The sequence below is a fragment of the Erpetoichthys calabaricus genome, chromosome 1 (genome assembly GCF_900747795.2).
Source record: "Erpetoichthys calabaricus chromosome 1, fErpCal1.3, whole genome shotgun sequence".
Classification (NCBI taxonomy): Eukaryota; Metazoa; Chordata; class Cladistia; order Polypteriformes; family Polypteridae; genus Erpetoichthys; species Erpetoichthys calabaricus.
The window spans coordinates 350282421-350298141 of NC_041394.2; the positions used below are offsets into that span (position 1 = coordinate 350282421).

A 15721-nucleotide genomic window follows, 5' to 3' on the forward strand; every position below is an offset into this window, starting at 1 on the left:
TAGGGGCTTTAGTGAGAAGCGCTTTGCCCTGTTCTTTATTTTGTTTCAGGAAAAGGAAAAAAGGATATAAACTTCTCATTCTCCCCTAGGTGGATTCGATTGTGACACAACACCACTTAGGATGAATTCCAGTCAGATACATGTGCTTACTGTCCAGGCAGGAGTGAACCTCACTCTTTAGTCAGGACAGTTCAGTTGTACTTCTCTCTGGTGCGTCTCTGAAGAGAACTCCTGACAAATTTGTTTGCCACATCTCAATCAGCAATATGGCTTCTCTCAGAGATTAATTTGTCAACAATAGTTTAGTTTGCTTACTTTTCAGGACAGGAGTGAACCTCACTCTAGAGTCCTGAAGGGTGCTTGTTTTTCTGGACTGATTTTTGAACTGCTACCGTTTTTATTCTGTTGTGAACTCTAGTGTGTCTCTGAAGATGGCCCAACTCAGAAAACTGTTTACCACATTCATTACAGCAATATGGCTTCTCTCCCGTGTGAACTCTAGTGTGTATATGAAGACTGATCATTTGAGAAAACTGTTTACCACATTCATTACAGCAATATGGCTTCTCTCCCGTGTGAACTGTAGTGTGTCTCTGAAGACTGCTCATTTGAGAAAACTGTTTACCACATTCATTACAGCAATATGGCTTCTCACCGGTGTGAACTCTAGTGTGTCTCTGAAGTTGGCCCATTACTGAAAACTGTTTACCACATTCATTACAGCAATATGGCTTCTCTCCCGTGTGAACTCTAGTGTGTTTATGTAGACTAATCATTTGAGAAAACTGTTTACCACATTCATTACAGTAATATGGCTTCTCTCCCGTGTGAACTCTAGTGTGTATTTGAAGTTGGCCCATCTGTGAAAAATGTTTACCACATTCATTACAGCAATATGGCTTCTCTCCGGTGTGAACTCTAGTGTGGTTCTTCAGACTGTTTATATGTGAAAAATGTTTACCGCATTCATTACAGCAATACGGCTTCTCTCCCGTGTGAATTCTAGTGTGTATTTGAAGTTGGCCCATCTGTGAAAAATGTTTACCACATTCAGTACAGCAATATGGCTTCTCTCCCGTGTGAACTCTAGTGTGTCTCTGAAGATATTTCATATCTGAAAATGTTTTACCACATTCAGTACAGCAATATGGCTTCTCTCCCGTGTGAACTCTAGTGTGTATCTGAAGGTATCTCATATCTGAAAACGGTTTACCACATTCAGTACAGCAATACTGCTTCTCTCTCGTGTGAAGTCTAGTGTGGATCTTCAGACTGTTCATTTGTGAAAACTGTTTACCACATTCATTACAGCAATACGGCTTCTCTCCTGTGTGAATTCTAGTGTGTCTCTGAAGATGGCTCATTCTTGAAAACTGTTTACCACATTCATTACAGCAATACGGCTTCTCTCCCGTGTGAACTCTAGTGTGGTTCTTCATACTGCTTATACATGAAAACTGTTTACCACATTCAGTACAGCAATATGGCTTCTCTCCAGTGTGAATTCTAGTGTGTCTCTGAAGATGGCTCATTCTTGAAAACTGTTTACCACATTCATTACAGCAATACGGCTTCTCTCCCGTGTGAACTCTAGTGTGGATCTTCAGACTGTTTATATATGAAAACTGTTTACCACATTCATTACAGCAATATGGCTTCTCTCCCGTGTGAACTCTAGTGTGGATCTTCAGACTGCTTATACATGACAACTGTTTACCACATTCAGTACAGCAATATGGCTTCTCTCCTGTGTGAACTCCAGTGTTGATCTGAACAGCACTCCTGCCAGAGAATTCTTTTCCAGATTCCAAACTGCACTGATCTTTGATTCCTGTACAAAGTTTAAAAGAAAAGGGGAAAAACGAGCTTACTTTCAGTCCACTGCCTTATTATTAACATTAACTCACATTAAATACATGATTGCTTCAAAAAGGTTGTTCCTAATTTCAGCCTAAGCAATTAAAAAACTTTAGTTGTGCATGGAAAGCATACTCAATTTGTTAATTCTACGGTTCTCTATTACAACTACTTAGCAGCGCCACATGTATAAAACTTCCTTATGCTCGGCAACGTGTAAGCTAATTCTAACATAAAAGTTTGGATTTTTAAAACTAGAACATGGCGTTTAAATTGGCTTAAAGTTACAGCAAGTTTTGTGCATTTGTAAGTCCCATACAGACTTTATTTGTGTTGGCATTTTAGCAACACCTGGTGGACAAACAAACTGAGCAGAAAATCTCATTTCATTGCACATTTCACATTCTAATGCTTGACAGGCTACACAAGAAGTGAGTTTTGATATATCACAATGACATTTTGGCTCATGATGATGACTGAATTCTAAGCTGATTTAGACTCCCTACTGTCATCCTCTTTGAAGTGTGTGCTGAACATGTGCCTTCATTACAGCGAATATCACACAGAAATCACACAATCTCTCAGCTCTCTTAAAGGTCTTAACAGCTGTGGGTTATTTGGCGATAGCAGCTTTTCAGTGTGAATTGCCTGACCGGTGAGGAATCTCTCGGTCACCCTGAGCCTCATCATGTCGTCTTGGGGGATCACGTAGAAAAAGTGCTGTCATTTCTACAGGATGTGACTGAAATGTTTGCAAATCACCTTTAAATGAAAAATGTGCAATGTGACTTTAATTAATGAATTAATGTGTAATTTTTTTAATCTGTTGAGCAAAGGGGTAAATGAAAGAAAATTTTTTTGTTTCAGCCATTATGGAGAGTACTGTATAAAACAGAATGCCATGCCGAACATGAAAAAGGAACTTTCAATAATCAGAATGTGTCCTGACATTTTTGCACAATTAAACTAAAACCATTTTACACCAAAACAAACATCAAACTGGCTTAATTAAATCACCAAGGAAAAGAGAGCAATGGATGAGTGACGCCTCAGTGCCCAGGCCTACAGAAGCTGCTGTGACCTCGGAGAAAAGTGAGAGTATTAGAAAACAGAGAAAGAGCGCAGCTGTTGGTGTTTCACCTCTACAGGGGAGTGGCAGGTGACACCAGGCCTGGTACGCTTTGTGACACACTGGTGACATTTATACTCACCATTATAATGTTTACGGGTATCTACTGCCAGGACTTATTTATGTTAAGTAAACTAAAATTTGCCAGGTTTTCCTGTCTATTTGCTCTAATGTGTGTGTTCACGTATGTAATTATTATCTCTGTTATGGCTGCAGTCATCAAGCAGTCCAAGACTAAACTCAATGAAGAGTGCTATAAACAATAAATACAACTGAACTATAACAGTAGTGTTACACAAATTAATCTGCCTTCAATTAAAATTGCCCAGTTTTTGCTGTTTATTGTGAAATCAGCTTGCAGTTGGTCGACTGGTCTACTGATTTCATGACATGGAATGTGTTAATCTCAGGAAACACGTACAACTGACAGAGGGTACAGAGTGGAAATTGGTGAAGAAAATAACTGCTGTGTGGAAATATTTTAAAGTATCTGAAAAGTGATAGGAATATCATATGTGAAGTTTAAAATGAAAAACTTAGGTGTTAGTTGTGGTGGATTTGAAGAAAAGACATTTACTGCAACTAATTTGATGAGAAACTTGTAGGTACAACACTTAGCTGAGCGCATTGACTTTCAGCAATGCAGTGAAAGCAGGAAAACCGCTAATGAAACAAATATGTCTTAGCTGTCAGTAATGGCACTGTTTGAAAAGAACCAGAAATATGATCAAGACAGGACAAAAAAAATTGAAAAAAAATCAGAGTAACACTCAAAAATAGTTGCAATTTATCATTTTAGATACTCAGCCATTTTCTATAGTAGAAAGTTTAGGATCCCATCAATTAAGTCCTATAAGTTGGATGCACGACATACACTGGCGAGAGGAAAGATAGATACACAGACAGACAGACAGACAGACAGACAGACTTTATTAATTCCAAGGGGAAATTCACATACTCCAGCAGCAGCATACTGATAAAAAAACAATATTAAATTAAAGAGTAATAAAAATGCAGGTAAAAACAGACAATAACTTTGAATAATGTTAAGTTTACCCCCCCCGGGTGGAATTGAACAGTTGCATAGTTTGGGGGAGGAACAATCTCCTCAGTCTGTCAGTGGAGCAGGACAGTGACAGCAGTCTGTTGCTTAAGCTGCTCCTCTTTCTGGAGATGATACTGTTTAGTGGAAGCAGTGAATTCTCCATGATTGACAGGAGCCTGCTTAGCGCCCTTCACTCTGCCACAGATGTTAAACTGTCCAGCTCCATGCCAACAATAGAGCCTGCCTTCCTCACCAGTTTGTCCAGGTGTGAGGCGTCCTTCTTCCTAATGCTGCCTCCCCAGCACACCACCGCATAGAAGAGGGCACTCGCCACAACCGTCTGATAGAACATGTGCAGCATTTTATTGCAGATGTTGAATGACACCAGCCTTCTAAGGAAGTATAGTCGGCTCTGTCCTTTCTTACACACAGCATCAGTATTGGCAGTCCAGTCTAATTTATCATGCAGCGGCACTCCCAGGGATTTATAGGTCTGCACAATCTGCACACAGTCACCTCTGATGATCACGGGGTCCATGAGGGGTCTGGGCCTCCTAAAATTCACCACCAGCTCCTTGGTTTTGCTGGTGTTAAGGTGTAGGTGGGTTAAGTCGCACCATTTAACAAAGTCCTTGATTAGGTCTCTATACTCCTCTTCCGGCCCACTACTGATGCAGCCCACGATAGCAGTGTCATCAGCGAACTTTTGCACGTGGCAGGACTCTGAGTTGTATTGGAAGTCCGATGTATATATACTGAACAGGACCGGAGAAAGTACAATCCCCTGTGGCGCTCCTGTGTTGCTGACCACAATGTCAGACCTGCAGTTCCCGAGACGCACATACTGAGGTCTGTTTGTAAGATAGTCCACGATCCATGCCACCAGGTATGAATCTACTCCCATCTCTGTCAGCTTGTCCCTAAGGAGCAGAGGTTGAATGGTGTTGAAGGCGCTAGAGAAGTCTAGAAACATAATTCTTATAGCACCACTGCCTCTGTCTAAGTGGGAGAGGGATCAGTGTAGCATATAGATTATGGTATCCTCCGCAACCCCCTTCTCCTGATATGCGAACTGCAGAGGGTCGAATGCGTGGTGGACCTGTGGTGTCAGGTGGTGAAGCAGCAGCCTCTCCATGGTCTTCATCACATGTGACATCAGATCAACAAGCCAGAAGTCATTCAGCTCACTATTACGTGATACCTTTGGGACTGGGGTGATACAAGATGTTTTCCAAAGCCTCGGGACTCTCCCCTATTCCAGGCTCAGGTTGAAGATGCGCTGTAGAGGACTCCCCAGCTCCGACACACAGACCTTCAGCAGTCATGGCGATACTCCATCTGGACCCACTGCTTTGCTGGTACGAAGTCTCCTCAGCTCTCTGCTCACCTGCGCTATTGTAATTGTGGGTGGGGATGTCTCTCCTATGCTGGTATCAGCAGAAGGATGGGTGGAGGGTGCAGTACTCCAAGGTGAGAATGGGTTAGGGTGGTCAAACCTGTTAAAGAAGTTATTCATCTGGTTTGCTCTCTTCACGTCTCTCTCAATGGTGGCACCCCGCTTCGAGCTGCAGCCAGTGATGATCTTCATCCCATCCCACACTTCCTTCATGCTGTTATTCTGCAACTTCTGCTCCAGCTTTCTCCTGTACTGCTCCTTCGCTGCCCTGAGCTGAACTCGGACTTCCTTCTGTACGCGCTTGAGCTCATGCTGATCACCGCCTTTAAAAGTGCATTTCTTCTGGTTCAAAAGGTCCTTGATGTCACTTGTAATCCATGGCTTGTTGTTAGCATAGCAGCGTACTGTTCTTACTGGAACTACAATGTCCATACAGAAGTTGATGTAGTCAGTAGTGCAGTCAACAACCTCCTCAATGTTCTCACTATGTGATCCCTGCAGGATATCCCAGTCCGTAGTTCCAAAGCAGTCTGTCAGAGCCTTCTCTGCCTCAGGGGACCACTTCCTGAATAAGCGTGTGGTTGTAGGTAGGACCCTCACTCTTGGTTTGTAGTGAGGCTGAAGCAGAACCAGGTTATGATCTGCTTTCCCAAGTGCAGGCAGCAGGGTGGCACTGTATGCGTCTTTAACGTTTGCATACAGTAAATCAATAGTCTTATTTCCCCGGGTGTTACAGTCCACATACTGGGAGAAGGCAGGTAATGTTTTGTCCAGCGTCACATGGTAAAAATCTCCAGCGATTAGCACAAGCGCCTCATGGTGCTGCATTTGTAACTTAGCAACAGCAGAATGGATAATGTCACTCGCTGTCTCCACGTCCGCCCGAGGAGGGATTTAAACAATACCAACAATGACGTGTCCAAACTCTCTGGGCAAGTAATAGGGACGCAGAGTTACGGCCAACAGATCGATGTCCCTGAAGCAAGTGGAGACTTTGACGTTAACATGTCCAGAGTTACACCACCGTGTATTCACATAGAGAGCTAGACCTCCACCTTTGTGCTTCCCGCATGTACTTGCGTCTCTGTCCGCTCTAACTGTGCTAAACCCGGATAGCTCCACGTTAGCATCTGGGATGGTGGTAGTTAGCCACGTTTCGCAAAAGCACAACAAACTGCATTCTCTGTAGGTTCTGACATTTTTCACCAGCACAGCCAGTTCATCGATCTAATTTGATATTGAGTTCACATTTCCCAGGATCACAGAAGGCACCGAAGGCTTAAAATGCCACTTTCTCGCAAGCCGCTTCATTTTTACCTTAGTGCCGGCTCTGCTGCCACGATACGACCTTCTTAAATCGTCGGGTAAATAGGGAACCACACCGGCATTGGCATTTGTTGTCAGCGCTCGAAGTTGAGTACTTGAATAGACGAGTCTCGACGTTTAAAAATCCATGTCCACGTTGTAAAAGTAAGTGTGTCCAGGGAACGAATCCACATAAAATAAAGTGATAGGAGTGATCAATAAAATAATAAAAAAGAGAGAAGTAGAAAAAAAAGTCGTACACGGAGCTGCTGAAAAGGCTGCCACTCTCGACGGCGCCTGAGTCTTAAGTGATGGTTCTTTTCAGACATAGCATTACCTAAGATGTACACTTTCGTGACAATTCATAAACAGTGACATGCTAAAGTGTGGGGACCTCCGGATCAAAATAACTTACTGTGAATGGTTAAGTCAATAGAAGATGAATTGATTTCCAAAAGCCACAAAGTTAAAGATAGCTATTCTTTTTTGCAATTTAAACAAGATTCATGTTATTACTTTTGTTTTGTAGTATGAGGAAAGAAAGGAGTACTCCACTAATGTATGGGCAATGCAAGTGATCAGAGGTGTTGGATAAGTCCCCCCCCCCCCCCCCCCAAAAAAAAATGTCACACTTTATGGCTTGTTCACAATCATCATTAGGAATGGCCAAGTGATGCAGATGTCAAAGCTGTATCAATTCTCAGACTCCTCACAGCTTGTCCCAGCAATCAGCAGCCATGGGCTCCTCGAAGCAGCTGCCTAGCACTCCGAGGAATAAAATAAGTGGTGCCCACAAAGCAGGTAAAGGCTATCCTGTGTCCTCACCATAAAATTCAGCATCAGAAGTTTGCAGATGAACATCTAAACAAGCCCGATGCATTTTGCAAACAAGTCCTGTGGACTGATGAAGTCAAAACCGAACTTGTTGGACACAATGTGCAAAGGTGAGTTTGGAGTAAAAAGGGGGTCGAATTCCATGACAAGTGCACGTCTCTGACTGTGAAGCAATGGGACAAGATCGATAATCTTTCAGGCTTGTGTTGCAGCCGGTAGCCTGGGGTTATTATTCAGTTTCTTGAATTGAGTGTGCGTGAGTCACCTTGACATCAGTCTAACAGCCAGAGACAGCAACAATAACATTTATTTATATAGCACATTTTCATACAAATGATGTAGACCCCATCTTCATACAGAGAAAGGAAAGGTGGACAAAGTTACAGCCTCACAAAATTATTTTCCTTTACCTAAACAGAAATTAGAAATATTACAAAAAAAAATCTAATAAGAACAGGCCATTCAGCCGAACAACTCTTGCCAATCTGATCCACCCAACTACTCTAAAACAACATCAGTTTGAGTTTTTAAAGTCCCTAAAAGTCCTACTTTCCAACACACTACCTGGTAATGGTGGCTTTTGTTTTCTGTGTGAAGAAAAACTCTTCAATGTGTAGCGGTGCTACTGGGGAATGAAACTTCAACTCCCAGCAGTCCCTGCAGTGGCTTTGATTGGTCATCTGCTGAGGGTGCAGAGGCTGCTGGGGACAAGGAGGCAGGCACAACATTTAAAAGGAGGCCAGTCCAACAGAGGACAAAAAGTCTTTTGTGTTTGGTGTCTGGAGTTGCCGATCTGTTTGCTTTCCCGTTTTGCTACTTGTGTTTTCTCATTTTGTCCTGGAGATCGTCTCCTGTTTTGGGTGTATGGACTGTCTGGTGTCTTCCTGCTGCATGAGGACTGTCTGAGGATTTATTGTCATCCTGCAAAGAAAGGAGCGCTCCTGATCCCATTGCCACATCATCATCTCATCAGGAAATACCAGTAGGACTGACCTTTACATTCACATACAGCGTGCTGATCTCTGGACTACCTACCGCCATCATTTCATTTCATCAGTTGCAGTTTTCATGGACATCGTGTGTGGTTTTTGTTAGTGGTTTGTTATTGTTGAATTTGTGTTTATTGTATATCGCCATAAGGGGAACTGGGGTAGGATCATTTTCATTTAATATTCTTTAATTTTTATTACCAGTTGCTTTTTTGTCTCTGCGAGGGTGTGTGTGTGTGTGTGTGTGTGTGTGTGTGAGAGAGAGAGAGACAGAGAGAGAGAGAGAAAATCGGGCCAAGGCTGGGTGCGTTCCTGGGATCCCCACTGAAAAAATAAATCAATCACCATCTTATTGATGGTGGGAAACTTCGCTGTGTTTTTTAGTCTGCTAGAGATCTTTATGTGGAATTATCCCTTAACAAATCTCCAGCTGTGCCCTCATGTTCTTGTTGAACTCTTTTTAAAGTAACAGCCAGACTCCACTGCTCTAATTACTTTCATGATGTTAAACACTTCAGTCATGCCTCCTCTTAATCTCCATTTGCTTTAACTGAAAAGGTTGAACTTATTTAATCTTTTCTGATACTTCTACCCTCTCACCCCTAGAATTAGCTTTTCTCTGGACTTTTTCTAGCACGGCTTTGTATTTTTTGTAGACTGGAGGCCAAAACTGCACACAGAACTCCAGATGAGGCTTCACCAGTGTGTTATAAGGCTTCAACATGACCTGCTGTGACTTGTACTCCACACATCAAGGCGCTATATAAACTGATATCCTGTTAACTTTCTTAATGGCGTCTGAACACTGTCTGGAAGTTGATAGAGACGAATCCACTATGACTCCTAAATTTGTCTCATCGAGTGCACTTAGAATTTTCAGACCTCCCATTGTGTATTCAAATCATACACTTTTACTTCCTATGTGTAATACTTTACATTTCTAAAATTAAATTTCGTCTACCACAAATCTGCCCAAGCCTGTATGCTGTCCAAGTCTCTCTGTAATAATTCAACAGATTCTCGATTATCTGCCAATCCACTTACCTTGGTATCATCTGAAAACGTAACCAGCTTGTTACTCATATTCCTATCAAAATCTACTCTATATACAGTATAAAAAATCCTAAGCCTAAAAGTGCAATGATTTTATGTGATGTTTTTATGTCATACTTTAAAATTGGGCTGATTTTAAAACCTACATATATAGGTTTGGTATCATTCTTTTCAGAATTTATCAAATTTAATGTGACGTTGTTAGATTTTCAGATTTTTATTTCGTTTTTAAATTAAAAACTTAAAAAATATCAAGAACTCCCGTCCTGTGAGACAAGACTTTGTGCCAAGAGATTTAACCACACCTGGGAGTGGAAATAAAACAGTCGGTCAGCTGCTGTACAGGCTTTTAAATGTTCAAAGCGCTGCACGAAATGCAGATCGCGCAGCATGGCAGCAGCAGCTGATCAAGCAAAGAGGAGGTAAAAAAAAAATTAAAACACTTTGTTTCCCATTGTATCACCGTTTAAGAGGGGGTTTCGCAGGAGCGACTACGTCACCTTGGGATGCATTCAGCCCCCCTCTTCACAATGCGAGCGGCAGAGATGCTAAGTGGCTGGCGAGTAGTGTAGACCTTGGGGGGGAGGTAGGGTGTCAGCGATCGAAGCAATCAGGGGGCAAACCCGCTACAACTTTACATTTTCTTACATTAAGTTTCGTCTTCTACAATTCTGCCCAAGTACTTTATGCTGTCTAATTCTCTCTGTAATCATTCAAAAGATTCTCAATTAACTGTCAATCCACCTAACTTAGTATCACCTGAAAACTTAACCAGCTTGTTATTCATATTCCTATCCAAATACTTATATATAATAAAAACAGCAATGGCCCCAGCACTGACCCCTATGGGTCACTACTCTTACAATCACCCAATTATCAGCCAATTTTGATGAGGTTCCTCTCACCATCACTCTCTGCTTCCTGTGTGTGAGCCAATTCTGCAACCATCTACAAACATCACCCTGAACTGCCACTTTTTAGTTTGATACCCAACCTCTCATGTGGCACCTCATCAAATGCTTACTGAAAGTAAAGATAAATAATCTCATCTGCTCCACTTTGATTGTATCCTTTTGTTGCCTCCGCATACAATTCCAGCTTGTTAGTCAAACACGACCTCCCTCTTCTGAACCCATGCTGACTGTTCAGAATAACTCCTGTCCTTGCCAGGTGTTACTCAATCTTATACTTAATAATTCTTTCCATTAAATTTTCCTGTGATGCACATTAAGCTTACTGGCCTAAAGTTGCTTGGATCGGCCCTGCCACCCTTTTTATATAATAAGATTATATTTGCCATTTTCCAGTCCTTCAGAATCTCTCCAGTGCACAGTGACTTCCTAAAAATGTGTGTCAAGTGTTTATATCTGTAAACTCTAGCCTCCTTAAGAAGTCGAGGGTAAATATTTTCTGGTCTTGATGATTTGTTTGATAAAGTAATGGAGCAGCACTGAAACAAGGATGGTGACAGAGGAAGAGCTTGTGCCTTAAGTTATCTGTGTGGCCAAAATAACATGTCAGACGAGGGGGGACTGATCAGTAAAACTGTTCTGTCCATGTCTTGTTCAATCTTTTCCTTAATAATTCCTTCCCATTAATTTATCTGGGATCCATGTTAAGCTTACTGGCCTATAGCTGCTAGGATCATCCCAATTACCTTTTTTATAAAACGAGATACTATTTTCCATTTTCCAGTCAACCGAAATTTCCACGGTGTGCGATGCCTTCCTAAGAATATGTGTTGTCACACACGTGTTCTTGTGAGGCAGGCTAAGGGCAAGACACGTGAGCAGGCTTTGACAAAGTGTACAAACCTTTCTTCTCCCTCATCTGTAGATCACCCAAGGAGAAATCAGCCTAAAAAGCTTCCTCCAGTTCCTGTACCTCTTTCCTAGCCACACCTCCCACCGACGTCATTTCCTGCTCTTTGATTTTGGACCCACCTCTTCTTCCCCTGCCTCTACAAGAACCCAGCACCTTCCCTCTTTAGTTTGCCCTGTTTTGGACGTGGAACCAGAGAGTACTCTGGAGCCATCTTTTTGTTTTCTTATACTGTGTGTTATAAAATACTAGCCAATCCGCGGCGTAGCATACGCCGCATAATTATTTATTGATGTGTGAAGACTTCCTGAAAGACACAGTTGTCCAAATGGGGTGGGTTTGAGGATACGACTGTGAGTGAATGAAAAGATGGAACTCTGGAGAGAGCAACATACAATTGTCTGTGACTGAAAACTGGCTCTGTCTTGCATACCATGGTCGGCCACCTTATTAAATGATAGATAGATAGATAGATAGATAGATAGATAGATAGATAGATAGATAGATAGATAGATAGATAGATAGATAGATAGATAGATAGATAGATAGATAGATAGATAGATAGATAGATAGATAGATAGATAGATAGATAGATAGATAGATAGATAGATAGATAGATAGATAGATAGATAGATAGATAGATAATACCATAGAATGCACAGCGTAATAGTAAACTAAATATAAAAACCTTGAACAACAGAGAAAACAACACTGCAAGAGTTCGCGCTACGAACCGCTTGGTAAAAACACTTTTTTAATGAGTTTTAAGTACAGGGAAAAAAATGAACATTTGAAAAACCCTAATTTAATAAACCATCAAGAAAAGTAACATTGCAACAATGCAAGCTACAAAACGATCGCTGTAAACGGAAGTGAAAACAAAATCAAGCCTGGTGCATTTGTAACTGACTTTTTAGGTTAGGTTAGGTTTCTTTATTTAGTCATGTTTACACAGGAAAACATGAAATTTGCCTTCTCAGTTGCATCTAATAACAAGTAACAGACAGAATGAAATAAAACATACAAATAGAAATAAGAAAGGTTAAGGTAAGGCAGTTAGATAAAACATATCTATACAAAAAAAAAAAAAAAAAAAAAAAAGGTAACAGGATATATATCAAAACCTTAAACATTATCTCCGATATTTCTTATTGAAAAGTCGTATGGCACTAGGAAGAAAGGAGTTTCTGGAGCGATTTGTGTGGGTTTTCAAAGCAACTATCCTTCCTGATTTACTGAAGTTTAGTTCTACATGTAATGGATGTCTGTCATCAGTTGAGATGATTTCCAGTTTCTTTAGCATTGCCCTCTGACACACAGTAGTCAAATCATCTACATCAGCCCCAATAACTTTAGCTGCATACTTCGTAATCTGCTGGAGCTTTTTTGAGTTTTGGTTTGTCAGACTATTAAACCAGGCAATGAAACTGAAAGTGATCATGGACTGGATCATACTACGATAGAAGGACAACATGAGGTCCTTGTCTACTTTAAATAGTTTGAGTTTATGGAGGAGAAATAAGTGCTGGTTGCACTTAGAAAATAATTTTTTTGTATTTGTATTCCAGTTAAGATTATCTAGGTAAGTTCCTAAGTATTTATATTCATTCACTATTTCTACCTCCTCTCCCAGAACTACAATAGGTGAACATACAGATTTCTGTCTCTTAAAATCAAATATAATTTCTTTGGTCTTTGTTACATTCAGACTGAGAGAGTTTTTATTGCACCAGATTACCATACAGTCCACTTGATTTAGATAGTGGCTTTCATCCTCCCCAGATATGCATCCTATGATCATGGTGTCATCCGCATACTTAATAATGGAGCAGTGGTCATTGTTCTGTCTCAGGTCACTTGTGTACAGAGTAAACAGTAATGGTGATAAGACACACCCTTGTGGACTTCCTGTGTTTGAATGAAGAGCTTTTGAAAAAGTGTCCTGAACTTTAACTGTCTGTGAACGCTTTAAAAGAAAGTTCTGAATCCATAGTGTGATAAATGGGTTTACATTCATACTGTTTAATTTCCCAATCAATATATGAGGCTGTATAGTATTGAATGCTGAAAAAAAATCCAAAAATAGTGCTCTGACATATGAACCAGGCTGATCAAGAAAGGTATAGATTTGATGTAAGATAACAAGCAGAGCATCTTCCACACTTCTGTTTGCACAATAAGCAAATTGATTGTTGTCTTGAAAAGACTTTGTCTCTGTCATTAAAATGTTTTTCACCAAGTGTTCAAAGCATTTCATTGGAATAGATGTAAGTGCCACTGGTCTGTAATCATTTAAACAGCTTGGCCTAGAAACCTTAGATACAGGGGTGATGATTGATTGTTTCCACAGATTTGGTACAATACCACAGGTCAGAGACCAGTTAACTCTTTTAGGGCTAATTTTTTTTTTGTTTCTTTTCTCCCAGGGCTGAATATTTTTCCAAAAACTAACATTTTTTAAAAAAGAACATTATTGTTTAACATATCAAATCAACAAAAAATATTTACTTTTGACAAATGTTACTGTCTTGCATGTTGTATGAGCCTGCATACGCTATGATTTCACATACATATCACATACATTTTACACAGCAAAGTCTGATCTCGCTCAAAGCAGCCAATTTCAGTCATTGCCACATTGCACTCCTTACAATACGTGTTGCTTTGGTGCCTATTTTTCAATTGTCTGTTGCTGCATTTTCTAACATATATTGTTAGTGTGTACTGTAGAGAGACAAGTCACCCATTTACCATCGTGCCATGCCACTGCCACCAAGTTTTCTGCCTGCATGAAAACCGTATTGTCACCTCTTTTCAACTTCTGAAACTTTATGAACTTTATGTATGGCATTATAGCCTGGCTCACCCCATGGGATTTGCTTCTGTTTATTACAGAAGTGAATAAAACTTTGCAGCAGCACGTACCTAAGCCACCAGGGGACAAAACACGTTTGGACCAATGCTCCCTGAAGTTATATCACCAGTTCTGTCCCATTTCTATTTGTAATGCCACAGCGCGCTTCATCTCGTCTTTCGTTGTGGGTTTCCACTTTGAAAAACGAGAATGCGATGCAAACGCAGCCCGCGATTCAAAAAAAATCTCTGCCTACCTGTTTGTCTCGTCTGACAGTAGCTGAAAAGCAGCATCAGGAGAGAGCAGCCTGAAGTACAGCAGCTGGTGATCTGTCGTGTCCAACAGCAAGCCATGCCGTCTTGTAAACTCCGGTAGCCAGATCGGCTCTCAACGGATCAATGTCTGTGTATTTATCCCATGCGAACCTTGCCGTAGATGCATCGGCTGCGCGAAGGCACTCAACTGGCAGCAGATCCGCTCGCGCGGCATCGGCTGGTGTCTGATCAGCTGATGCCTGCTTCTAACTCTCTTGCTCGATCTCCTGATCACTGCCAATAAAGTCCGATTCTGAAAAATCAAGAGTCCGAATCCGCGATAATGCGCAAAACATCGTCTGCCGAGTGTTTTCTTTTCTGCACTTGCTTCGCTGCCTTTTCATATGTCGATGCCATCTTGCCATTGTTTACATTTCGCAACTCACGCACACGCAAGGTTTAGTTGCCGAGTCAACAAGTCTAGCATTCCTCCAAGCACAGAGGGAATGCCTGTGACATGACAGTGAGATTTGTCGCCATTAACAGCTGATTGTCGCCCTCTATCCCTGGATGTCGACTTTTGTCGACATTCGCCTTCAACCCATCCTGTCGACAAAAGTCGACATCTGCCCTAAAAGAGTTAAAAAGCAAATGAAAAACTGGGGAGAGCTGCTTAGAGCAAGACTTTAAGAGCCGACCTGATATGCCGTCTGGTCCCACTGCACTGTTTGTTTTGGCCTTCCGCAAGCCTTTTTCCACTTCAGTTAAACTGAACCCAATCACAGCAGAATACCTGGTGTTTTTATAAAGCATCTCCTTTATTTCTGTATTTTGGGTGCTGAAATCACTTTTTTCAAATCTGGCATAAAAGTTATTCAGTTCATCAGCTAAAAGCTTGTGGTCTTTGTCAGCTGGAAAATCCACATTCATTTTAGGGCCCAGTCCTGTAATTGTTTTTAGTCCCTTCCAGACCTGCTTTGGATTGTTATCATTGAACCACCTCTTGATTTTTTCCCCCATACATCTTTTTATTTTGTTTAATTAACCTGTTAATCCTTTGCTGTAAAATTCGCTTATCTTCTAACTTATTTTCTTGATATACGACTTTTCTGCCGTATGCGTCCAGCCACCTCTCTCTCGTGTGTGTGTGTGTGTGTGTGTCTCTCTCTCTCGCGCCTGTGTGT

At 41.2% G+C, this 15721-nt stretch overlaps 1 protein-coding gene across 9 annotated transcripts in view; it reads right to left on the minus strand.

Moving 5' to 3' along the window:
• The window catches only part of LOC114668330 (zinc finger protein 883-like), a 774734-nt gene that overhangs the window by 598987 nt on the left and 160026 nt on the right, over positions 1-15721 (minus strand). Inside the window, exons 3-4 of one of the 9 annotated variants that reach the window (XM_051924973.1) lie at positions 1451-1831; positions 656-1114 (exon numbers count right to left, since the gene is read on the minus strand). The exons of the other annotated variants lie outside the window; for them this stretch is intronic. Coding sequence (XP_051780933.1) covers positions 656-1114; positions 1451-1831 — 840 coding nt within the window. The remainder of the gene's footprint in view (positions 1-655; positions 1115-1450; positions 1832-15721) is intronic. 9 annotated transcript variants of the gene reach the window in all.